Source organism: Aethalodelphis obliquidens, unplaced genomic scaffold (genome assembly GCF_003676395.1).
Source record: "Aethalodelphis obliquidens isolate GAN/ISIS:26980383/991018 unplaced genomic scaffold, ASM367639v1 scaffold48, whole genome shotgun sequence".
NCBI lineage: Eukaryota > Metazoa > Chordata > Mammalia > Artiodactyla > Delphinidae > Aethalodelphis > Aethalodelphis obliquidens.
In genome coordinates, this window is record NW_020837992.1 from 1,485,725 (window position 1) to 1,512,206 (window position 26,482).

General features: G+C 50.6%; 1 protein-coding gene across 5 annotated transcripts in view; it reads right to left on the reverse strand.

The window, feature by feature from the left end:
* PIK3C2B (phosphatidylinositol-4-phosphate 3-kinase catalytic subunit type 2 beta) overlaps positions 1-26,482 on the reverse strand; it is a 61,600-nt gene extending 35,118 nt beyond the window's left edge. The window contains exons 1-5 of one of the 5 annotated variants that reach the window (XR_003427944.1): positions 26,041-26,482; positions 4,968-5,988; positions 1,686-1,786; positions 943-1,097; positions 607-727 (exon numbers count right to left, since the gene is read on the reverse strand). Coding sequence is in view for 4 of the 5 variants with exons in the window: in XM_027082709.1 (XP_026938510.1) it covers positions 607-727; positions 943-1,097; positions 1,686-1,786; positions 4,968-5,900 (1,310 nt within the window). In the remaining variant the exon portion in view is untranslated. Of the gene's footprint in view, positions 1-606; positions 728-942; positions 1,135-1,685; positions 1,787-3,199; positions 3,688-4,967; positions 5,989-26,040 lie in introns of those variants that run through there. The other 4 variants (XM_027082709.1, XM_027082712.1, XM_027082711.1 and 1 more) reach the window with 4 other exon arrangements.

Genomic DNA, 26,482 nt, shown 5'->3' on the forward strand with positions numbered 1-26,482 from the left:
CCCCCTTCCCACCACCCCAGCACCCCAGAGTCCCAGGGCAGTGGAAAGGGGATTGCTGCCACTGGATGCAGAGGAGCTGGAGGCGAGCCTTTGGTAAGGAGCATAACCAGCTGCACATGCCAGTGGGGGAAAGGCTTGTCAGCAGGGGAAGGGGGAGGAGAGAGCAACTGGGATTTTTACCGCTAGTTCCACAGGGCGCTTCTGCCCAGTCCTCCTCCGGCCCTTGGCCATAAAGACCCCACACATAATCTAGGGCGGGAGAAGCTACCCCACACAGTTCCCCCGCCCCCACACACACATCCCTCCACACGCAGAAGTCTGCAAGCAGATACGACTTAGTCTTTGTCTAATCCCAGTTCCAAGCTCTTTCCACAGCAGATTTGGCCCAGGAAGCCAGCCAACCCCGCTGGAAGACCGAGCTCCTGGGGGAAGTACGACGTGGCTGACAGTATGCCCAGAAAGCAGGAGTCCTGACTGTGGGATTGGCAGGGAGCTGCCAGCCCCAGGCCTCGAGCCCAGCACCACCCCGGTGAAGCCCCCTCAGAACCCTACTACCTAGAAGGCAGGTGCCACTTCCTGCCCGCTTGTCCCCACCAGTGCACTCACTTCTGCAGGAATTCCTCCAGCCCACAGGGCTTTAGCACGAAGTCACCCACATCGACACCCCTCAGTTCATCATGGGTATAGCACAGGGTCTGGTAGATGAGCAAGTCTACAGTGGAGGAACCTGCAAGGGGAGAGGCAGGGGAAGCAATGAGGGGGTGCACTGGGGCAGGCGGGGTTCATCCCGATCCCGTCCCCCAGAGCCATCAACAACCAGATAAAGCAGGCAAACACACAGTTTGGGGTTGGGAATCGACGGCAAAAGACCCCACACAGTCAAAACACCGTCACCCCTGCCCCACCTTTAGGGATGCTCACACCGACTTCCCACTAACTTACAGTTGCAGGTAAAAGTGAGCGGCTCCCGCAGGCTGTCACACAACACGGTCACCTTCAGGTTAACCTCATCCCCGAGGTGCTCTGGGCTTGGGGTGACAGTGCTCCAGACATACCCCGTGAGGGAGTAGTCTTGGACATCAGAGCCAGATCGGAGGCTGTGCAGGAAGAGAGGGAGAAGGACCGTCGCTGTGCCTTCAGAAGAGAATGGTCAACAAGAGGCCTGCTGGGACCTCCCGTCCTGAGGCCCAAGGACCCCTCCGTCCCCACTCAGCCCGTGGGTCTGTGGGCCAGGATGGGGGCAGTGGGGAAGCAGCTGGGGGAAACCCTGTTCTTGATACATCTGTTACAGTTGCAAAATGTTTCCCAAGCTGAGTTGAACATTAAGGATAGTTTTAAAACCACACAGCTTTCCACGGAAAAATTTTCCACTTCCTTTCTCTTTTAGCCCCAGATAAGATTACACTCTTATCTCCATCTGGGGTGTGTTTGTTCCTAAAGGCAGCTGAGCCTGAAGTGATTGGAACAATTTGACTGTTAGATCGAGGTTTCCTGAATTTTGTCCAAAGTGTGAAACTTCTAAGATTCCAAAAAGCCTGCAAATACCGGTTGCAGGAAGCATCCCATAGTTGTAAATTGAGATGTATTAAATATGGCTCTTCTTCCTCCCTAGAAACTTCTGAAAGGGGTGACTCTCCTCCCCAGCGCCCACAACCCTCCCCAACCCCCCAGTCTTTAACTCTTACATATCCAGCATGTGGCAGAATGCAGCAACTTCCTCATCTCTCTCCTCTGAGACCTCAAACAACTCATGGCCATTGGCGATGGCGTGGGGCCGGGAGCCCACCTTTAAGAGAAGAGCAACTTACTCAGTGCCTTTTCCCTCATGCCATCCCCTTCCCGCAGGCTCCTAGGCCTAAACTCTTAAACTCTAGGTGTAAAGACTTTCCAGTGAAAGGGGCATAAAAAAACATGTGGGAAATCCAGGAATATATTTATCTGCCGTCCTGGCAGACCAAGAGCCAAGGTGAAAGAGTGCTTGATGCCTTAGCTGAGTCTGGAAGCCTGGGTGGGATGGACATGAGTGTGGCCGAACCTCCTTCCCGAGAGGCCAGTGTCTAATAAGCTCAACCCTGCAGGTCAGGTGGTTCCCGGCACGCTGGGCCGTGGGGCTGGCTTTCTGGGGGATGCTCCCAGAGGCGTGGAGGGGAGCTGAGCAGACAGCTGTTGTTCCCCATCCCACCACTGAGGCCAGAGCAAGGGGTTGCCCAAACCGTCCCCAGGGAAGCTGAGCCCTGGGCAAAGCTCCAACATCCACAGTAAGCCCCAGGGACCCAACTCAGAGAGAGACCGAGAGTCTGTGAATGGAGGCAATGACTCAGACACATGTGCGTTCCCAGTAAGCACTACTTGAGGAAGAGAGCGTCAAAGCAGCTTTCTGGGCAGGAAAGAACCGGGAAGAAGGCTTAGCTCCTCCTGGCTCTCAAGTCTTCTGGTCCCCAAGAGCTGGAATGTCAGGAAGCCTTCCTGGGCCCCACTTCCTGTCCAAGAACATGTGTGTGCTGGTGGGGTTCTCACAGACAAGACCTCAAACTGTCTCCCACCACAGAGCTGTTTTCAGTCACCCATGAGGAGTTCTAAAGCAGCCCTCGAACAAGGCCGGCAGCACAGCCGCAGGGAGGAGCTGGTGCGTGGCAGGTTTCGGCCTGCCTGCCCAGAGCCACCAGGGAGGCCACTGCAAGGGAATGAGGTGACAGCTCTGACAGAGCGCCGGCCTGCATCCGGTAAAGGCGGATACTTCCGGGGAGCCAGTGTGCACACACGCAACGCCTCACCTCTCAGCCTCCCCCTGGCTATTCTCCTGTCCTCCCCGCCCCCTCGGGGCAGATGGCAGCAACTGAGCTCCTCATTTGAATATCCAGATTGTTTCCTCTGAGTGACCCTCTCTCATTGGCCTTGCTCCCCTGGGTGAGCATGGAGCGGGTGCAGAGAGGGGAGGGTAGCCGTGGGGGCAGTTGGCATGGGAGGCCCTGGCTCTGCCAAGTTCATGCCTGTGTCCCAGTCAAAACAATAGTACCACTGTCAGCAACTAACCCACAAAAGTGAGAGGGATAGAGAGAGCAACAGAGACAGACAGAGACAGAGAGACAGCAAGAGGAGGGGAAGGCAAGGAGGGTGGAGAACAGAGTGGTGGCTGAAGGCCACTTTCATGCCTTTCAGTACCACTCACTGGCTCCATAAGAAAACAAAAGCCACTTACGTTTGCCCTGCTGGCAGGCCCTGATGGCATCGCCCGATGCTGGCTGGGGGGATCTGCAGGGCAGAGGCTGGCAGCAGGGGTACCAGGCTGGCATTTGGAGCCAACCATTTCCTTAGCTGGCTCCACAGGCCTGGGATAAGGTGGGTCCCTCCGGCTGGAAGCCCGGCGAAGGCGGGGTGGTGGTATGGGTCGAGAGCCCGAGGGGCCGCCCCTCCCAGTGGGATGAGCCCCCGCACCAAGCTGGGGTGGGGAAGACCAAGGCCGCATTTCCCCCTAAGAACTGGCAAGGGCTTTTTGCTTTGCCCTAGCTTCTTCAAGGAGACTCTGGACCAAGCTCCCTCCCAGAACTCTGATAACACACAGGGGATGGGGGAAGGGCGAGGGAGTTGGGGGGAAGCAGGAGAGCGAGCCACAGAGGTGACCACCTACCAGGGTGGCCTGCCGCTGCGCAAGCAGGCCCAGCTGTGCAGAACAGAATCTCCCTGTCCCTATAAATAGCAGGAACAGCCCCACCTCTCAGAGCAAGTCCTTTAAAAAGCCCTGCGCTCTAGAGCTGTGACTTAACCCAGGAGCTGCCTCTGCTCTGGGCGACTCTCTTAGCCGAAGCACAGGAAGGAAGGACCACGTGGCTTTTCCAGAGTTGTGAAGGATCCCAACTGCTGGGACACAAGGTGGGAAAGCCCCAGTGTCCCTTAGACAATGGATAAGGAGGAAACAGGGAGGGAATGAGGTGGAAAGCTGTCAGGACAGAACTCATCAGCCACAGGGGTGCCTCTCGACTCCCCTGGGGTCAGGGTTTCCAAGTGCAAAACACAAAGCAGGCTTCAGGTCCCGCCCATGGAGATGTTGCTGACACTTTTTAAACCAGAAAAAGATCAAAGCTGCCCTGGAACCTACGCCATGCTTCTGTGCAGAGAGTTTTCTATTTTATACTATATACCGATAAAAGTGAAATAATTACTGTCATACTGCACACTTTTTTCTTAACATTTTCACCGTGAAAAGAGACGGATGATGGGGAGGATTGCACAACGGTGGGAATGTACTTAATGCCACTGAACTGTATACTTACAGTTGGTTAAGACAGTAAATTTTATGGTATGTATATTTTATCACAATGAGAGAGATGTGCGGGGGCACACACACGAGGACAGGGAGGAGAGAGACAGAGGGGGAGAGACAAAGGGAGGGAGAGAGACAGAGGGAGTGACGCAGAGAGAGCCAGCGAGCTAGCGAGTGAGAACAATGGAGCTTTGGGGTGAGACAGAGCAGGGCTAGCCACTGTGGATCATTAGGCAGGGTTGCTGAGGGGTCTGGACCAGGGTCTGGGACTTAGTGAGCACTAAACATTGGTTAGTATCATGACGGAACCTCATCACCACGCAGCATTTTTGGCAGAGCAGAAAGTCAGAAAGCAGAAGGAACACACCCCAGTGCCCAAGGCCATTCGGCCATGCCGTCAACAGTGTATCCCCTCACCCCAGTTCTGTCCTTATATCACGAAGTGGGTATTCCAAAACGCCTGCCCCCAGAAGGACCATTTGGCCAAGATACACAAAACTAGCCCTGAAAAGGAGCCTTCTCTATTAGTGTCCCTCTTCCCTCCCCCACCACGGCCCGGGGGCCCAACGTCAGAAGCAGAGGGCAGGAGAGGACTGAAGGGGCGAGGGTGGAGCAGATTGTGGTTTGGACAGCAAAGAAGAAAGGGGGACTCTATTTCTGAATGACAAGGGGAAAGGGGACAGAAGAAACATAATCAGGTCCTCACCGGAGCTGCAGAAATCTGGAGGTTCTTGCCAGATGTCCCATTTTTCCGGTTGGCGTAGCGGGAGGTGTAGGTGCGGGGGGGCACCTGAGGGGGCATGGTCTTGCTCCGGGCCACAGGTTTTCCAGGAGTGTCCTTGCCAAAGTTCAGGAGTCCCCGGCCCTCCTTCCAGCCCCTGGTGGCGTCCCGCAGCATCTCTGCATCATAGGTTGACTTCAAGTTGAGCCGTGTAATGGCATCATTGATACCGTCGTAGTCCATGGACCCCAGTAGGCGCCCTGGACCCCCACCTCCCAGCTCCTCTTCCTCTTCTAGGAGCTGATGCCCCAGCAGTTTGCCTGGAGGTTGTTCGACCAAAGAAAAAGTGTTGATGTCATTGGGCCGGGAGATCTTGGAGGATGAGGTGGACCCCTTTCTGGGAGGCAGGGGAGGAGTGTCCCAGATAGAGACTCGGGGAGGCAGAGGAGGTGGGGACAGTTTCTTCAAAGAGTCGTCTGTGTCCCCCAGTCCTGGGGACAAAGAGAGCCCCCCATCTGAACCATCAAAAATGTAGAGATAGTCTCCGGCCAGGGAGGCTTTGGGCCAGGGATCTGGGCCAGGCTGGGAGCCCTGGGAGGTAGAGTGGTTGGGCAGCCCTTCCTGTGGGGAGAGCGAGTTGTAATTGAGGGTAGGGTCAGAGCCAGAGAGACCACGTAAGAGCTTGAGGTCCTTCCGCCTTCCCGCTGGCTTGCTGTAGAAGTCTAGGACAGGCTCATCCCAGCTGATGAGAGAGGGGTCTGTGCTCTGCTTGGCTCTGCTTTCCTCCTTGTCGTGCCGAAGCCGGGACAGAGCATCATACTCCATCTGCAGGGCTTCGGCCATGGCCAGCTCTTTGCGGCTGATGCCCACAGACTCCAGTGACTTCCAGTGATCCCCACTGCCCTGAGTCGAAGACATGGTGAGGATGGGGGACAGAGGAAACAAGGAAGTCTTCTACTTCCTGGCAATGTCAGTTCTGCAGGGTTGTGGCATGGTGTCTGGGCCCCTGCAAGTGAGGAGGAAAAATATCAATCATTCAGTCACAAAAAGAGACATGTCAATAATCTGATTGGGTGACATAATCTGGGCCACTGCCTGTTTCTTGAGTGCCTACAACAGATGGAGAGAAACAGAAAGATGGAGAAAAAAAGAGATACCAAGACAACTTTATTTATCTGTTACATCCATCTACCCTTCCATTCATCTATACATGTTTCCATTTCTGGTCCCTAAATCCCATCCTCATGTCGCTCACAGGTACCCCGAAGAAAGAAGGAGGCACCTTGTATCAGCTAAGAGGAAAAGATGGAGACAAGGGCTCTTCAGTCAATTTAAAGAGGACGGCTCTCCAACGTGGATGGACCTAGAGATTATCATACTAAGCGAAGTAAGTCAGACAGAGAAAGACAAATACCATATGATATCACTTATATGTGGAATCTAAAATATGACACAAAGGAACATATCTATTAAACAGAAACAGACTCACAGACATAGAAAACAGACTTGTGGTTGCCAAGGGGGGCGCGGGTCGGGGGAGGTTTGGGAGTATGGGATTAGCAGATGCAAACTATTATATATAGGATGAATAAACAACAAGGTCCTACTGTTATAGCACAGGGAACTATCATCAGTATCCTGTGATTAACCATAAGGGAAAAAAATATGAAAAGGAATATATATATGTATACCTGAGTCACTTTGCTGTATAGCAGAAATTAACACATTGTAAATCAACTATACCTCAATAAAAAAATTTTTTTAATAAAATAAATAAAGAGGACAGCTCTCACACACTGCTGGTGGGGAACGTTAAATGGTACAACCACTTTGGGAAATAGGCAGCTTCTTGAAAAGGTAAGCATCCACCTACCATATGACTCAACTATCCCACTCCTAATTACTTACCCAAGAAAAATGAAAGTATATGTCCACACAAAGACTTGTATATGAATATCCACAGCAGTCTTATTTGTAACATCAAAAAACTGGAGACACGATTCACTTTGTTATAAAGCAGAAACTAACACACCATTGTAAAGCAATTATACTCCAATAAAGATGTAAAACAACAAAACAAACAAAACTGGAGACAACCTAATGTCCATCAGCAGGTGAATGGATTAAAAAAAATACGATACGTCCACACAACTGAATACTACTCAGCAACAAAATGGAATTAATCATTGACATATGCAATAACATGGATGAATGTCAAAATAACTATGTTGAGTAAAAGAAGTCAGACAGAATATGAGTGTGTAGGATTCCATTTATATAAAATTCTGGAAAATGAAAACTAATCTACAGTGACAGGAAGCCGATCAGTGGCTCTCTGGGAAGGGGTGGAAAGAGGGTTACAAAGGAGCACAAGGACACTTTGGGGACGAGGAAAATGTTCACTGTCTTGATTGTGGTTTCACGGGTATATACATATGTCAAAATTTATCAAGTTGCACACTTTACATATGTACAGTTTATTATATGTCAACTATACCTCAATAAAGCTATAAATGAAAAGTACAACAAAGCCCTATGAAACAGCTACTCTGACTGCACTAAGATCCTCCCAAAATGCACCGATATGAGTCAATAAAACAAAGTCTGCCAACAGGTGAGACCCGGGCACCTGATGGAGTACAGGTGTGCCGAAATACTGATTTCCCTCAGCCCTTAGGAAGCCAGACAGGCAGAGAACACCCGCCACATGCCAGCCAGCTGCCTCTGGCCACGAGCAGCCCCTTCATTCACTCCAGTGTTGGTACCCTTTTCCTTTAGAAGCCGTGACTGAAGGCATGGTTGCAACGACAAGGCGAGCTGGCCCAGTGGTTCTCAACCCTGGCTGCACATTCGAAACACTGGGGGAATTTTTTAAAAGTACTGAAGCCCAGGTACTCTCAAGAGATTCTGATTTAATTGGTCTGCAGTAGGGCAGTGGTATTTTTTTAAACTCCCCAGGAGATTCTACTCTGTAGCCAAAGCTGAGAACCATGGACCTGTGTGTGTATGTGTTTCAGATTAGGTTGGGGCAGGCGATTGTTTAGTAAGTGGTTTCTGACCCTTCTCACCAGCAGCTGCGAAGTTCACGATTTCATAAAATTATCAAAAATCCTTCATTTTATTGTACTGTTACCCAGCAGGTAACAAACATGTGAAGCACGTCCTTCCTCATGACTAGAAAATTGAAAGCATCAATAGGAAAAAAGTTCAGACAGATTCGTGGGTGGTAAGTTCCATCAGACCCCAAAGGAGTTAGGACAAGAGTATCCCTCAGCCTGAGGTGCCCTTCCAGGATCCTGGGGCATCCGTCAGGCACAGGCTGGCTCAGTGAGTCTTAGGAAGTATTTTCCCCAAAATGGAATAGCCCAAGCCCAGCTTCAGGGCATAAAGAAGCTGCTCTCTGCTGATTTCTCTGCCTGTTGAGTTTCTCCATGCTTCAACAGCTCCTTATAGATCACTTTTTATCCACAGAGGGTAAGAGGGAGTCTTGCTATTTAAAATTCAAAGGAATTGGATGTGCAGATGAAGATACCCAGAACTTGGCTGCCCAGAGTTGGGAAACTGGGCCCAGGAAAAGGAGGGCCTAGTACTTTCGATGGGAGACACAAGATAAATGCTCAAAGGGAACTGAGATTAAGCCTTTTAATCCAGAGAACAACTGTATTTTCAGCCCCAAGCTGGGACAAGCAGAGTAGTAACACTGGCCTTAGCCAGGCACCACTGTGAAGAGAAAAACCGAGGCCATTGGAAATAATCTCTCTCGCTTTCCTGCCTCTCTTCCCTACTAACTTAACCACACTTGCATTTGGCCTCCCTTCTTTTTTTCCTTTTTTATTTATTTTATTTATTTTTTGGCTGCGCTGGGTCTTCATTGCCGTGCGCGCTTTCTCTAGTTGCGGCGAGCGGGGGCTACTCTTCGTTGCAGTGCGCGGGCTTCTCATTGCAGTGGCTTCTCTTGTTGTGGAGCACAGGCTCTAGGCGCGCGGGCTTCAGTAGTTGTGACGCATGGGCTCAGTAGTTGTGGCTCGCGGGCTCTAGAGCGCAGGCTCAGTAGTTGTGGCACATGGGCTTAGTTGCTCCGCGGCATGTGGGATCTTCCCGGATCAGGGCTCGAACCCGTGTCCCCTATATTGGTGGGTGGATTCTTAACCACTGTGCCCCCAGGGAAATTCCTGGGCTCCCCTTCTTCCTTTTGGTCTCAGGGAAAGCAGGTCCCCGCTTCCCACTGAGGTAGAAGCCTCCAGAGCCTCCAGGGCGCTTGGCCCACACACTGGATCTCCTCTAGGCTGATGCTCCACCAACCTCCCTTCCCTCTCCTGTACTTTCACCTCTTCTCCTTAACTGGGTCTCTCTCTTCAGCACATAAACATGATCAAGCTTCTTCTAGCTTTAAAAAGAAAAAGAAGAAGGAACAAAAACCAGAACCCTACACCCTAAGCACCTTCTCTTGCCTTTCTGTCCTTCAGCTCATACCCTCCCTGTTCTTCCTTCCCTTCCCAGTCAAGCTTCACAGAAGACACACGATGTTTCTCAATTCTCCCTTATTTACTCTTCAACTCACTGTAATCTGACTTCTGCCCTCAACATTACACTAAAATGCCCCAACAACAATGCCCAGGCCACCCAGTTCCACAGGCATTTCTATCTGCCCAGACATTGCTGCTGCACTTGGCTCTCAGACCATTCCCTTCTTCCTTACATCCTCCACCCCCTGGCTTCCATGACACTACTTTCTCATGTTCTCCACCTCTGTCATTGTCCTCCTCTTCCTTTGTCCACCCCTGAAATATTGGTGTTGGCTCAGGACTCTATTCTCAGCCTCTGTTAATGTGACAACCCCACTGGGCAGTCTCATCTGTTCTCCCACTCACATCACGTGCATGTTGATGATTCCAAATGTGTGTCTCCCCCGTCAAGGTGATATGCCCACCCATGTCTCAAACCCCAGATGTCCAAAACTGAACTATCACCTTCTTATTTCCTTCCCACAACCTTCTCCTCCTTCCTGGTTCCCCATCTGGGTGAATGGCACTATCCAGCTACCCAAGCTAGGAACCCGAAGGTCATCCTGGATTCCTCCTTCCTTTTCACCCTATATCCAATCACCAAGGCCTGCCAACTTTTCCTCTTAATACTTCCCAAATCTAGTCCTTCCTTCTATGCTAACTGCTGCTGCCCTAATTAAACCCGTATTTTCTCCCACTTGGGCTATTATAATAGCCTTCAAACAGTCCTTCCTCCTCCTAATCTTTCCTTCTCTAAAGCTTGCTCCCCAGAGCAGTCAGAGGGCTCTTTCTAAAGTGTAAATCTGATCATCTCACTCTGCTTAAACCCCTTCAAAGGCTCTCTATTTGATTCCTTTACAAGGCCTTTATCACCAGCCCCCATCTCCCTCTCATCTCCAACCATTCAGAACCACGCAGTTGATACCTCCGTGATTTCGTGCAGTACCTTCCTGCTGCAGGGCACGCCCTTCCCAACTGCCAACGCTCTTTGCCTATGTGATTCTAACTGCTCAGACTTTGCTCTGACATCAAGTTCTTCAAGAAGCCCTCTCTGAACCTCCAGATTCAACAATGTGCCCCACCTTCACGCTCCCAATAGCAACCTGTATATACCTCAAATATCATCTTGAAACATTTTATTCAAAATTAAATGTGTATGGGGCTTCCCTGGTGGTGCAGTGGTTGAGAGTCTGCCTGCCGATGCAGGGGACACGGATTTGTGCCCCGGTCCGGAAAGATCCCACATGCCGCGGAGCGGCTGGGCCTGTGAGCCATGGCCGCTGAGCCTGCGCGTCCGCAGCCTGTGCTCCACAATGGGAGAGGCCACAACAGTGAGAGGCCCACGTACCGCAAAAAAAAAAAAAAAATTAAATGTGTATGAATCTGTCATCTCCCACCAAGATCCTCAAGTTCCAAAATCACCTCATTTCCACTGAGGAAAATGTACTTCAACTGGGATATAAGGGTAGAGCTTTGTGGTGGTAAGAATTCTCAGACATAGAGATGTGTGATCAGGATGCAGGTGGGGTCCTTCCCTGGGGATCCTTCAAAAGTAGGACTGGGTTTCAACTAACAGGACCAGGTTTGGCATCTGTAAATGCAGGTGGGTAGATAGACAAGACCCCCACAGAAAGTGCCTTCCAGCCCTGGGATTCTTTGATTCTGACCTATTGATTCCCTTCAGTCACATTTCTCAGAGGACGCCAACGTTAGCCCTGGGAGGAAAGAGAAGAAAGGCCTGAGGGGGAATTCCCTGGTGGTCCAGTGGTTAGGACTCCGCACTTTCACTGCTGAGGGCCCGGGTTCAATCCCTGATGTAGGAACTAAGATCCCACAAGCCACACGGCGCGGCTGAGGGGAAAAAAAAAAAAAGACCCGAGGGAGATCCAGCAGGCCCAGCTCCTAAGGCTCTTCCCAGACTGGAATTCAAACATGGAAAGCTGAGCCACCCCTCTCTAACCACCGGCCCCCTGGCTCCCGGCCAGGACACCATCAGACTGTCTGTCAGCTGTGCAGAGGAGGCCCAGCCCATCTTGCACCCGGGGCTATACCGGCAGCTGCACCTTCCGAAAAGTGCAGTGCTCTGCTCGCTCTGATGCTGAGGGATCCATGGTGAGGAGGCAGGACAAGCAGCATCCCCCGCAAGCCCAGAACACCAGGACCGGGAGAGCCCGCCCTAAGGTAGGGTGAAGGTTCAGGGCAGCAGCCAGGCACAGGGGAAATGCAGAGAGGGAAAGAGGAAAGGCAGGAGCAACCAGTCCCAACCACCTGCAGCTAAAGGGAGCCGGCTTCCGCCCGGAATTTCATCTTCCAGGAGGGGTGGGGATACACAAAGTATTTTAGGAATCAGAGCCTCGTGTTTCTTGCCTCCCCCATTCTCTTCCCCAGTTCAGCTCCCTCCCTGCCAGGCTCTGCTGGGTTGACAAATTCTCTATTGCCTGAGTCCTCAAGGGTTACTAGGGATTCTGTAAGAAAGCAAATATCCATGTAGGTCCCAGGGAAGAGTTGGGGTGGACGAGGGCCTGGGGTCTTTGCTACTCTGCAGCTCATCCAGGAAGAGAAGGCTGGGGCCAGTACCGCTCTGTTGCACAACTCCACGGAGCACCCACACACTGTACTCTACGTGAATGACACCTTCTACCACAACAAAGAGAACGGTGCCTGCTGGAGTTGTGCACCTTGGTGGCCCTAGCTGTGTTCTCTTCTAGTATCCATCTCTCAGAAAGTAGATGGAAACCATCTGAAAGACCATTTTCAGCCAGATTCCTTTCACCACCTGCATGCACCAATTGTTAACATTTCCCCACATTTGAGCACACTTTCTCCTTCTCTGCTTAACATTTTCAAACGTTAAGATGCAAACACTTCACTTCTAAATACTTCAGCCTGAATCTCTACAAAACTAGGACATTCTCTGATGTAAACACAATGCCAGTTAGCATACCAGCTAAATTTAACGTTGACAATACATTAAATTGTAATTGTTATTATTTAACAATAATATTATCTAATATAGGGTCCACATTTGAATGGTTGTAATTATCATCTGGAAAGTTCTTCAAACATACAAATTCCTGGCCCCTCTCCTGGAGGGTTTGATTCAGTGGGGTGAGTCCCTGGACTCTGAACATTTCAAAGCCCCTCAGGCAATTCAGATGTGCAGCAAAGTTTGACACCAAAGACCAGGGTTTCAGAACTACCAGGAAGACAGGACGGAACTGGGGAAAGGAACCCCAAAGAGCACCAGGCAGTCAGCTGGTAAAGGAAGAGGGCATGCTTATGGACAAGCAGGTCGGTGCCAGGGTCTAGGCGGCACCAAACTCAGCCCACACGGCTGCCAACAGATGGCTGGAGGTCACGGGGGGAGGAAGGGGGTCAGGGCAGAGCCACACAATGGCTCAGAGTCAGAGCATGGAGAGAAAGGAGAGGGCACTCCCTCAAGTGAGTTGGCTCTGTTCCATGCCTGTGCCAGAGAGGAGGGGCCCCAGGGTAGAGCAATGGCACCAGCTGTGGGTGGAGAGGGCTTCCTGTTGTCTTGCTGGACGGCACCGTATGAGAACTACCCTGCTCGGGACAGACTAACGGGTCTCGGTCATCTCCCCAAATCCTGAGCCACAGAGCTGGATTCTAATGGGCGGTGAGTACCAGCTACGTGCCAGGTACCATGCTAGACCCAGAAGTATTCAGATGACCATGGCACAATTCCAGGAAGCTTACAGTCTAACAAAGGTGACAGATGTATCATAAATAATTCAATCTCCCCTTTCGGGCACAAAGCAGGGAACCTTGCACGTCCTGACCCATCTTCACTGAGCAGGGGAAATGGAGAGCTATGGAGAAAGGTGGTGAAAAATATGGAGGGTCTCAAGCCCCCAGCCTGTTAGTAGTTTTTACTAAGGGAAGATGACTCAGTTCTAGGACTGCCCTAGGAAGAGACCTTCAGTACCTCCTCTCAGGACAGAATGGTTCAAGGGGTTAAGGACTTAATCCCTTTGGATCCCAGAGCTTTCTCTTCTGAGAGGACCCTGCCCCTATCTACCCCCAGCACCCACACTTACCCAGACCCCAAATCCCACTGGTTTTGCAGCCAGGTACCCGTCCCCCACCCCTCACTCCACACTCTGCTGCCCAGCTCCACCTCTCCCCTCCCACAGCCCCAGCTCCAACAGGGAAGTCAGCATGCCCTGTGCCAGGAATATGACTCCTCCAGCAGGAAGGTATAACAATAAGTCAAGTAGGTCAGCTCCCTGCCTCAAACAGATGTGCAGCTGATCCCTGCTTCCGTATTGAAAACCTACAGGTTTTATACAGCTCTACAAGCTTCTTTGATGTCAGGCCCATCACTGAGTCACACTCACCAACAAAGTCTTTCTCTTGTTTAACTATGTTCTCTCTGTGTGGTTCTCACTTAATCCAAATGTGAGGAGACTGACTATAACTGCTTGCATTTTCTTCCCACTCATACAGCCCCTCTCTAGCATCCTCTCAGCCAAATTAAAGCAGCCCCATGTGGTTCAGTTTTGCTACTGGAACTTACTTTCCATTTCTCTCTTTCCTGGGCCTACCCTGGACTCTCCACCAATTGAAGCCAAAGTGGACACAAGAGTTAATAAAGGGCTCTCTGGGTCCTAAGAGAGCAGAGGGACAGGAGGCTGTGTGACACAGTTACATCAGTTGGGTTTGCATTCAGAGTCCTGAGTCCTCGGTCCCGGTTCAGAAACCATTTGTGCAGCTGTTCTGTTCACACACACACACACACACACACACACACACACACACACGGAATCCCTGGAGATCACAGCTCCTAGCACACACCCTGTAGATTTTGGATCTGGGTACGAAGAGAGTCAGTGATGGAAGACGTGAGGCAGCTCGTGGCTCCTCTCAAAACTTTCCTTCCTAGAGTTGGCGATTAAGATGGCAGGGACCAGGAACTGGCAATCAGCTGAATGGAACGTTTGGCAAAAAGGAAAGAAAGGTCTTGGCCAGGAACCATCCCAGAAGCCAGAACAGCCACATCTCCCCTCTGTCTGATTCACACTTCCTGCTTTTTCCACCCCCTGCCCTCAGCCACCGCAGCCCCAAGTTCCAGGCCTTCTAGCTCAGATCGTCCGGGTTTCCTCCAAGGAGCACGGTGGTTAAGAATTACTCTTCCAGTTTCCTCGACCCTCCAGAGAAAGGTGGTGGACAGGACAGCAGAGGAAAAGAGGAGCTCCCAGGATGACCTTCCCTTAATAATCTTGGCCTCCAGCTGAGAGGACTCCTGAGGAAACTTCTTTACAGACAAACTTCACACCAGCCCACCCACATGAGAAAAACCACCTGTCATTTGCAAACAGCAACATCTAGGAAACCTTAGCCTCTCTGAAGGCCCTGTAGACTCCTGAAGCATAAAGGAAGCCCCTCTGGGAGGAGGATGTAAGGAAGTGGGTGGAGGAGGGCATGGGGACACGGCAGCCCTTCTCCGTGCCACTTGCTTGCTGCAAACCAAGGGCTCCTGCAAGGCTCGGACTGTCGCCTCTGTCACCTATAGCTGAATCTCCAGTCCAGCTTCCCCAGCTCATGCCCTTTGGAATCCACTTCTCCAGGATTCCTTCGTGGGCTGGGAAAACTCACTAGAGGAGGCCAGCCCATTAAGCAGAATCCAGAAAGCAGGTCACAGCTGTTTCCGTCCAGCCGGGGCACCAAAGCGAGGACCCAAAACGCCAGCAAGGCTCTGCTCTGCCTGGAGGACTCACCGGAGGGGAGAGATGAGAAGCAATGTCCTCCACCTCACGGCTCAGGTCCAGACTCCCCAGGTCCTCAGAAGCTAGGTGGGGCTAACCCATCAGAGTCTGCAAGGAGGAAGGAGGCAGCCCTGAGCAGACTTCAAATTACAGCCCAGCCCCATGGCAAGGGGATGGGGATGTATCTCAGGGTAACTACAGAGGCATCAGACTAACCAGAGTCTACCGAAGAATGCCAGTGAGACCATCCTCCAAAAGAATGACATCTTTGCTGGGAATCAACACTCTGATCTTTAGGGAGTGTCTCCAATTCATTCAATTATAACAATTCTTTGGTTATTTTCTGGTAGCACCTTTCTTAGACATCTAAACGGTAATCTCTCTTCTCCATGACAGGGTCCTACTGTCTAGTAGAATGAGGCCCACGAAGGGTCAGTGACTTTGCCCTGTGTCTCACGGCAGAGCCACAGCAGAGTCGGGAAGGGCCCACAGAACCAATGTGGGGAGGCTACTTGGTGCTGGGCCTCAGAAACGACACTGGCCCCAGCCCTGCGCTCCATCCCATGAGTACACACTTGGCACTGAATGTGCCAGAGCCTGGGACGAGAAGGACCGAGGGACTTGGTCCCCAGAACAATTCTACAGAGTAGAGAAGGTGGGGCCAGCAGCCCCAGTATAGTGGCACTGCCTGTGCCAGGGGGCAAGGACAGGCTGTGTGGGCAGCTGACAGCCACCTGCTTGGCTCGGAAGAGGGTAAAAGGCAGTCGAGCAGAAAAAGACTGAGCCAGTCATCCATGGGAACCTCGGAGGAGCAAAGACCAGCCGCCACACCATGCCCAGGGCAAGCTCCTTCCTGCCCTTCTGGTAGGGAGGCTCTGCACCACTGTCCACAAGCCCTGCCCACTGTCCCTCTGCCACCACAGTCCCTAAACTAGCAATCTTGACATGCTGTCTGATAATAGAGAATATCTGCAATCAGTGCTAACTCCCCAAATCGAGAAAATCCCTGATAGACTGCAGTCACTCCCAGGGACCCAGAGCCACAGTAATCACACAAACTGCACACCTTCCCGCACCCTCCAACTCACTCCCTCATTAGCTCCCTAAGGACAGGAGAAGAAGCTGGCCTAGACATCACGAGGTGATAGCCTTAGCGCCACTGGCAAAGAAGCCTGAGAAAAGTAGACGGAAAGTTGGTTTTTTTTTTTAAGCAATGAAGTATTTTTTTTTCTTTAAGCTTTTAAGTTCAGACACCAAATCTTATTTATTCTATCTATAAACTTAATAATTTTTTTCCCACAACTCACACACACACACTGTATTTTATTTTTACAAGAGATAAATAAACTGACACCAAGCATTGTAAATGGATGACCGCAACAAAGATTGCAATTACCAAACACGAAACACACTCATACTATGTCATAATATTGACATTCAGTCCAGGAATCCTCCACTGTAACAGCTCCTTTACTGTGCAGTGAAAATTGATTTGTATATTTTTTGCCTCTGAGTAGAGGAAAGTTGAACCAGAAGAAAAAGGAAAACAGGACCTCTAAGCTCCAGGGGCAGCTCTGGGCCTTCCCTGTCCACATTCCAGCATTCGGGGACAGGTTGGGCCAGTGAGGAGAGCACCGGGGAGGGAAATGCCAGGGAAGGAGACTCCAGACACAAGAGCCCAGGAGGGCCTTTGTCCAAAGGTCACCTGGCTTCTGGACAGCCTCAGGGACAGGTGTTATTTCCTAGGTCAGGGCAGAGTAGAGAAGCCCTGGGGTCCTCACAAACCAGGGTGGGAAAAGAAAAGGGTGTCAGCTCTCAAGTAGCCCCCTTCTTTCAGACCAGAAACACACACACACACACACACACAAACAAAACACCACCAAACATCTGATACTAATTTACACAGGGGTGTTAGAGGCCAAAGTGTTAGTCCCTCCCAAGGACGTTTGCATTTAAAAAGCAGAGTCTGAGGAGAGGGGTGCTCAACCTAAGGGAATCTGGAAGTGGTAAAGGAAATTTCTAGTGGCACTGGGAGAAACGACCCATTAAAAGGTAGGGGAGGGCTTCTCTGGTGGCGCAGTGGTTGAGAGTCCGCCTGCCGAGGCAGGGGACGTGGGTTCGTGCCCCGGTCCGGGAAGATCCCACATGCCACGGAGCAGCTGGGCCCATGAGCCATGGCCGCTGAGCCTGCGTGTCCAGAGCCCGTGCTCCGCAACGGGAGAGGTCACAACAGTGAGAGGCCCGCGTACTGCAAAAAAAAAAAAAAAAAGGTAGGGGAGGTGAATCTCTGGCATAGGCCTTGCCTGTCCATGGCCTCCCCTGGTCCCAGTTCCTGAGCCCCAGGAATCTCTTGCCCCTCTCCAGGACACAAGTCCCCCTAAGCGCTACCCACCAGGCAGCTTGTCCCTTTAAGTCACTGACCACCCCCCATACTTGGCCTTGGCTGCTGTTAGCCTGGCCTCACCCAGCAGCCATGAAGTTCCACTCCACTCTTCCTGGTAGCAGCCCGGAAGGATGTCCTGCTCCGGGTCAGCCAAGGACACTGAACCCTGGGGGAGACCACGGATTCTCTCTTACCAAGGTCAAAGGAGAAACCCCACTCAGGATGCAGGGCCCTAAGAGGGAACTGAGAAATGAGATCCTCTTTGAGATGGCCTTAGTGTCCAGAATCCCCAAACCACAGGGAAAGGGATACTGAGATGGGGGGACTGGGAAGCAGGCAGTGACCCTGACAGTGCTAGATCACTGGGGATCCCAGCTAGGGCTCCCCTCAACCTGGTCACTCCCTAGACCTGTCATAGTGGTAGTTCCAGTGCCCTGGTCTAGACTCCCCAGTCCTGTTGCCCGTCCCGCCTGACTCTTAGGGCCTGAAAAGCCGTGGGTGCAGCTGGAGGCACTTTGCCCTTCCTCCTGCTTTCTCTCTCCTCTTTCCACCCCAACTCAAGATCCTCAGAAACCTTCCCTGGTCAACCCTTTCAAACTGTCCTTTCTTCTTTTACTCTCTCAGTGTCTCCCAAACACTCTGATGCTGCGTGGGTGACATGACTGATTAAAATTGGGGTGCCGGTGTCTGGGCCACAAGAGCAACACATTCGCCTTGGCTGGTGTTAAAACAACTGTTCTGCATCTCTGCACATGGAGGGGTTAAGAAGATTTATTTTCTAAATAGGAAGTGACCTAGCGGATGGGGGAGTAGACGAGGGGTCGTGTCAGTTTCTGTGTTGCCCTGTATACACCCTAATGCCTTTCTCCCATTTCCTATGTCCCACTCGCACGGGAAGGTCCCAAGGGAGACAGAGCCCAACTCTATACCCAGCATGGGGACACTCAGCAGAAGAGTGGACTAGCTGCCCACCTGGCTCAGTGTAGCACGCTCACATCCCACCAGCCCCACCTTCATGGGGCCCTTGCCCATGTGACCCTCAGTCGGGGTCTACCAGGGTAGCAATAGTCAGAGGCCATTCTCAGCAGGGATGAGCTGCATGCCTGCAGCTGGATGAGAGTAGCCAGAATGTGACTGAATGTGCAGGCATAATGGAACTAACCATCCTTAGCTACCTTGCTGAAATACCACTGCAATGTATGGAAACTCCATTACAAAGTCTGTCAAATTAGTACTACACGGATATGTCCACTGTCGTGCCTGGAGTCAGGGTATCACACTTTGTTTTGGTGAAAAGAAAGAGAAGGTGGGTTGGCGGGGGGTGGGGGGGGGGGGGTGGCGTTCAGAGAGGGAGGCTAAGTGAATATGAGCATCACAGAAAGAGGAGGAAGGAAACAGACCTCCCCACCCACCCCAGCACTTTGTGCCAAGTATTGTCTTGTTTAATCCTCATGACAATCCTTAACGGTGCATATTATTATCCTTATTTTATGAAAACAGAAAAGGAATTGAGTAATTTGCCCAAGGTCACACAAGTAGTAAAAGATACTGAGTCAAACTGTTGTAAATCATCTACACTTCAATAAGCAAATAAATAACATTTAAAATTAGAATAAATAAATAAAAGTTAAACTGAATCTTGTTTGAGGCCAAAATTGTTTGAGGTCTTTTTCCCGTCCTGCCACGGAGACCCAGGCATACTGCATTTCATCAAATTTTCAAGCTGATATTGGTGACTATTCTGGTACACCCCCAAGCTCTCCCCAAACACCAACACACTGTGTCACTGTCTCAAGCCACTGAAAACAACAAGCAAATAAATAAATAAGCAATCAAGCAAACAAACCCTAAACACCAGACCCACAGTTTTGCAGATAAGAGAACCAAAGACCGCGGGGGGAAAAATGACTTGCCTGAAGTCACACAGGTAGTCAGTGGCAGAAGTGAAACAGGAAGCAGGTCTCAGACCCCCACTCAAGTGCTCTTTCCAGACTGAACCACAACCAATCTTGTCCGTTCCCAAAATCCTCCAGGGAAGAAAGTCCCTCAGCCTTTCTGTTCTAACCTCTCTCAAATTGGTCCGTTCCTTTCCAAGATTCTGATTACTTTCATTAAGTGAAATAACCTATCGAAAGCACATCTTAAGCACCAAAAAATTATTATTCCTTTCTGTTACCTGACCATTAGAATAGCGTTCTAGCTAGCCTCTCTGCCTCCCCTGCCGACTCCTTGAGGTATCTGCACTCCGGTGCCAGGGAATCCTGCAGCACAGCTCTGATCATGTCATTCTTCCAATGAAAAACTTTGTCTCTCCCCTTCCTTATCAGGTACTCAAGACCTCCCACACTGAGTCCCAGCCCAGTCCCCTGCATGCCCCCCAAAACGCTGATGGTTATTAACCATTCTCCAGGGCCCCATGTTTTCCCACAAAACTTCACTCATGCTAGTGCCCTCTACAAATACCTGCTCTTACATTAGAGCCTTCTTCCATCTCCTACGACTGAAAGTGACTTTGCTCTCTTTCAGACATCTGTAACATTTTTAATGCATCCCACTGCATTTATATTGTTTTGTATTACCCCACTGGTGATTAGAATGAAAACAACCTATCCATGTAGGTACTTTATAGTTACAAAGCACTGTATAGATATAAGTCCATCAATTTTAAGAAAAAAATTACCTCCTATTTATCTTTGTCTTCCTCACGATGCTCAATACAATGTTTTACACATGGCACAGAGCTGTTAAATACTGTGTTCTGAGGGTGGTCTGACCAACCCAGAGAAGAGTTATCACTTCCCCGTTGTAGCATCAGAGATTCTGAAGCTGAATGAGGAAGGCAAAATTGTCATTGGTTTTTCCAGGTCGATACTCCATAGCATTTATTAGATTCTCAGAATTTAGAGACTCCCCAAATATTAAGCACTCCAGTCCTAGCTTCTATACTTTTATGAAATGCTGCCCAAGATTACACCAACTCTTGGGGCAGCCACAGGACAAGTGACTCATACTGAGCTTATAGAATTACCGTACTACGTAAAGAAACTCATCCGTTCACTTGCAATTTTGGAGTACAATGTGGGTACCTCAAGGTCAGGGGCCATACTGAACTCAAGTTTGTATCCCTAGGGTTTAGCACAAACCTGCTATTGGAAGATGATAAAATAATTGTGGCCACCACCATTTACTGAGTCCTTCCCATGTACCACGCACTGTTCCAGGTAGTTCATTTTGTCTGTCCTCTTCACTGCGGTGCACTGAGGAAAGCGTCAGGTTCATCATGTACATTCAATGCATAACGGGTGACGGATGGATGAATAAAAGGTAAGATGCAAACTCCTTCAACGCCTCTGGCCAAATTAAACTACTTTCCCTCCACCTCTTTCACCACTCGCTTCATCCCCCATCCCACCCCAATGCCTACTCATTGTTCAGATCTCAGCTAACATTTCACTTCTTCCAGGAGGTCTGACCACCCTAAATGCCCCGCTTACAAGTTCTCAAAGCACCCCATACTACCCCACCCCCTACACCCAGCCTACTCACTTGTCTATGTTCCCAACCCAGCAATGTGTTCTGGAAGGCTGTGTGTCCTAGTCACTGAAAGCACCTGAAGTCATAAGTAAGCACTCAAAAGACATCTGTTGAATGAACGGATGAGCTCTTTTCAAACATTATCTGACAGACTTTCATTACTCTTGTGATCATTTCTTCCACAGACGACTTTAAGAAGAACACTTGCTGCTGTCACCTGGCTCTTGGGGAAGTCCCATCTCATGCAGAACTTCGGCCTCGTTGACATTTTTTCCTCACAGGTCCCTCCAGTGTAGCACAGAAGGGACACAGGTTCTAGAGGTATCCTGACCTACACTCCAACTTTGGCTCTTCTTTCATTAGTTGTATAATCTTAGCCATGTTTCTTAATCTTGGTTTGAATCCAAACCTAAGCTTAACCTCAGTTCTCCCATCTGCAAATGGGGATGAGACAATTTCATTATCACCCATTTCCTCCAAGGATTGGGGGGGGGGTGGTGTGGAATTAAGATAAAATTTCAAAAGCTATGGGTAGACAGACACTCAGTGCTGGTGGCTATTCTTCTTTATCACATGCTCTTGCCTTTCTCGGTAGTTGAACTTTTCCTCAAGTGGCTCCTTTTTGCCTTCCTTGTTGGGACCATCTACAACAGCATAATCAAAATTGTACTTCAGAGAATTGCCAACCCTTTGGAACCACTCTATCTTTCAAAGTCTCTTGTCAGGGAACTGTATCCATATTTTCTCTTAATAGAAAGGAAGGAAGGAAGGAAGGAAGGAAGGAAGGAAGGGAGGGAGGGAGGGAGGGAGGGAGGGAGGGAAGAAGAAATCTGCCTTCTTGAATTCTAAAGTGAAAATCTGACATCCTGGTTATAATATTTTGGGGAAAATATAGTTGCCTTCTCCTAGGTTCCCATAATATCCAATTTGCAAAAAATCTCTCCATTTTGGGTCAGAATTAAATGCGCTGTAATAGTGCTCCTAGTACTTTAACTTCTTTTACCCTTTGGAAGACACAACAGCATGGCAAGTCAGGAATGTGACAGACACTCTGCTTTCAGAAAAGTGGGGCTCTCAGAGATGTTTCAACAGTGGCAGGGCTCCATCATTACTCCTCTCTGGGTTCTAGGTTAATTTGGACCTGAGACGGGAAGAGCTCATATCTATTTCTTCGCCCTAGCAAAGCAAACTGTACTATTTCCTCAAAATGGAATCTCCTTGGCTCTCTAGTCTTTTCCCCTCACTCTGTGCCTTCTGGTTTGCTATCAAGGGTACCAAGTAGACTAAGATAGAAAGAGAGAAAAAACTTGGCAGGAGAGGTTGCTTCCATGCAAGCTTATTCCTGGTGGGCCTGGGGAACATGTGTGAACAGCTCTCATGCCTGGCACCCACCTCCACTGTGGGGAGGATACAGAAAGAGAAGCTAACCTGTAAGACAGGATCCACGGACCAGAGACTTAGAAGGAGGCACAAAGCATCATGGAAAGAACTGCCAAGGAGAAAAGAAACCACTGCCCAGGAGATTAGTCTTGCAGTGACTAGGGATGGCTAGGGTTAAGAGAGAAAGGTCCAGGAGGAAGGGAGTTGAACAATGTTTTCGAGAAAGAAGAGTGGCAGGTGTGAAAGTTAAGGAGGAAGGAAAAGAGTTTCCAAAGAGGCAAATGATTTTTGGCTTCTCTCTGAAACACTATGAAGCCTCTGCTCGGTAAGACTACACCTACTACAGGAAGTTCTCAAGAAGAGGAAGGATGAATTGCTGAAGATCCCTTGTCATAGACTCTGTATTCTGCCTTAGGGCTATTGGGAGCCCCTCTCCTCTTCCTTCTCCATATCTCAAGAGCCTCTGCCCCAACACGGGTGTCCTGTGTCCTTAATCTCTTTAACAAAATCAAGATTTGAGGACAGTGAATTCCATCACCTTGAGAGAAGAGAATTTCCCAACAATGATAGGGTCAACTGATAGGTACATTCTAAAGTGCCAAAGGATAGGTCTTTTTATTAGTAGTAAAGTGATCTGTGGGGCAAGTAATCATGTGACCTTGGGAGAGTCATTTCTTTGCAGGAAAATGACTTTCCAATTCTAAAGCTATATGTGATCATAGGAAATGCAAGAATTAAGGAGGTACTATGCTGGACCTGCTATGCTGGGTGGAGGAAATTTGTCCTCCAGGGCCTCTGTTATCTAAGGTATGTCCCAGTCTGGTGACATTTCACAAGCATTCAAATCAAGGGATCCCGTATGAATGAATTCTGTAACTCTGCTTCCCCTCTTTGTTCTCCCAAGACCCAATATCTCCCTGAGAGTGGCACCCAGGTTGTGAGCACAGGGTCTGGAGTGGGATTGCCTGCTTTGAATCTCTTCTCTGTCATTTACTAGCTGGCTGACATCAGTGTCAGCTATTATATTATTTGCCAACTCAGTACTACCCTGTCTATAGACAGTAGCCAACCTTTGGGGGTGTATGTCTCCCCCTGATTTCCTACAAATATCATTAAGCAGATTTCCCTTCTCTCCCAGTTCCCATTCTACCAACCCTTTAAAGAGAAATACACAAAGAATAGTTACCTTGGCCTTGTCACATCACTCTTCCCTTAGTCAGAAAAGAAAGGTTCCAGAACATTCTCTAGTTCATATCCCTTTCCTCCCACCCCTCCCCCCATCCCCACCAACTCTCCCTCCCTCATTATTGAGACTAAACTCATGATGAATAACCTACATTTGTATAATACTCTGCAGTTTTCAGAGTGCTTTTGCATACATGATTTTATTCAGTTCATGGTAAGCAGTGTATTTCATCCTTAAAACAATCCTATGAGCCAAGGGTATATTTTTCACCATTTTACAGATATGCAAACTGAGTCTTAGGTTCACAAGTTGTCCATGCTCACACAGCTAGGAAGCCAGGCCTCCTGACGCTGAACCCATCCACTGTTTTCTCTACTATTTCGCATTATCATGTCCAAGTTCACATCCTGGGAACAGGAGGGGCCCGAAGTTTATGGCCAGTTACAAACCCCTAAAGGGAACAGAGATCCCTCATTTTTATTCCTGCTGGCTAGCAGGGCTGTCCAGGCTGAATGACCATACACATGAGATGCCTGCAAAGGGCCAGGCCTAGGTGGGGTGGGGCCACCACAGAGAGACCAAAGGCTCACAAGGGTGTGGGGTATCTGCTAGAGCACCACTACATCATGGCCAAGGACACAGGTATTCCAGGACAATCCCAAAGGAGAGCCCCAGGGAAAAGCCTGAGGACCCAGATAAACTGAACCTTCCTCACCCCAGCACACCCTGTGGGCCTCCCTCACCAATGCTTCCAGGGAGAGGGAAATGGACAAGCTCCCTTCTGGCCAGGGCTGAGAGTCTGATTAGATTCAGACACACACACCCATGCACACTCAGCAGTAAATTCAGAGCCATGGAAATCAAACCTTGGCTCACCCAAAGGCCAAAGGAGAAGCAGCCACAGCTTCAGTCCAGGGTTCCGGCTCAGAGCCACCATCTCCTCAGATGCTGGCGGCCAGGCAGAGCTATAAACTGTGCCTCGACTTAATTTTTCCATGGACACAACCCCAGATGGGACCGCCAGGCTCTGAAGAAGCTTCAATTCTGAAGCATCATAACCTCTCTGTTCTGGGATCCAAAGCTAGAACTGGGGAGGGAGGAGTATTTGGGGATCAGGTTTGCCACGCCCTGGACCATTTCTCTTCCAATATCTTTCCAAGGCCTAGTGCAGCAATACAGTAAGTTTTCATTCAGCGGCAGATACAGGGTTGGAATTCAGTGCAAATTACTTACATCTGCTTGGCCACAACCCAGATAGTCAGGTAGTTTAGAGAGAGAAGGAGGGGCATGTTGGCCCACTTCTGGGATCCTGGGTAGTTGTGTGCTAAGGAATCTGGGCCATGCTGGGTCCAGCCTGTACAGGGTACAAAATTCTCCAACACAATTGAGAAAAAACGTCAGGGGAGCCGAGACAATAGAGATTCCACCCCAGGCACGACTGGTGGGACTGGGGCGGGGAAGCCACAAAGACCCCACAAGGGGTTGGAGATGGAGAGAAAGGTTGGCCTGAAGGGGTACGAGCAATGGCAGATTCTTCACACACGCCCCTCAGCCAACTAGGGTGTGTGCACTAACCTCATACATTTGGTAACCTCTTCCCACAAACCAGGAACCTGCCAAGCCCCTGGGCTTCCCACCCCACCCCACCCCATCCCAGCTTGGCAGCCTCCCTTGGGCTTCCTGCTGCTGCGATTGCTCCCCAACATCAAAGCCACCGATGTCGGAGCTGAAAACGAGAGACAAGTACAGGCCAGGAGAGCAGCGCCTCCCCCAAGGCTCCGGAACTCAGGCCTGGGGGCCCGTCTCCCTCTCCCAAGCTTTCTCCTTTTGCTGCAGTATCCTTATAAGGGAGAAGCCAATTCTACTATCCATCTGGCTAAAAAAAATGTATATATTTCCCAGGCTAGATGCTGACTTTCCACCCACTCTAAGAGAAAGCACCCCACCACCACCCTCACTCCAGGGCAGTTTTTGCTTTTTATTTCTCATTTTAAACAAACAAACAAATACCAAAACCACTGGCTGGTTCAGGTCGCCTTGCAGCAGCTGGGAGCCAGGAAGTGTGTTTAGAAGAAAAGGGGTGGGGAAGAGTGTGCCCTGGGTCCGAGACGCCCCGAAACCTCTGGAGCGGGCAGGCAGTGGGGGCTGGCAACCTGCTCGGCGCCAGGACTGGAGCTCCGTTCCCACCGCGTCTGCGTCCCGCCACCGGGAACCTTCGGTTCCTTCCATTGTTGCCTCTCGGCTGTTGCCATGTTGGAGGGAGAGCCCCTGACCTCCGCTCGCTCCACTCTGCGGGAAATCTGCAGACCCCGGGCCGGTGCTCCCGGATGGGTGCGCGTCTTACCTGTGCTCACTGCGGGTTTCCTGCAAAACCCGACGTGTCGTGTGCTCGGCGACCTGGGCTGCTGGCTCCACGGCTCCGGGCGGCTCCGGCACCCACGCGAGGCGGCCGCGCACCGCCTCCTCCCGGGCCGCTCCCCCTCCGGGCTGCACGCGGCGGGCGCCGGCCCCAGGGTTCCCGGGGCGGCAAAGAGGCAGGAGAGGTCGCGAGGACCAGCTCGCAGCGGCGGGGGGGCGGGGGCGGGGAGTCCTCTAGGCCGAGAGCGTGAGCGAGCCCGCAGAGTCAGGCAACCCCAGGTGAGACAATAGCGGGAGCAGCGGGCGAGAGGGGAGAAGCCATCTCCCGGAGACCTGGCGCACTGCACGGCGACGTGAGACTCGGCCAGACCCGGCGCGGACAGGCAGCCGCCAGCCGCGGCTCCAGCCCGCAGCGCCCACTGCGCCGC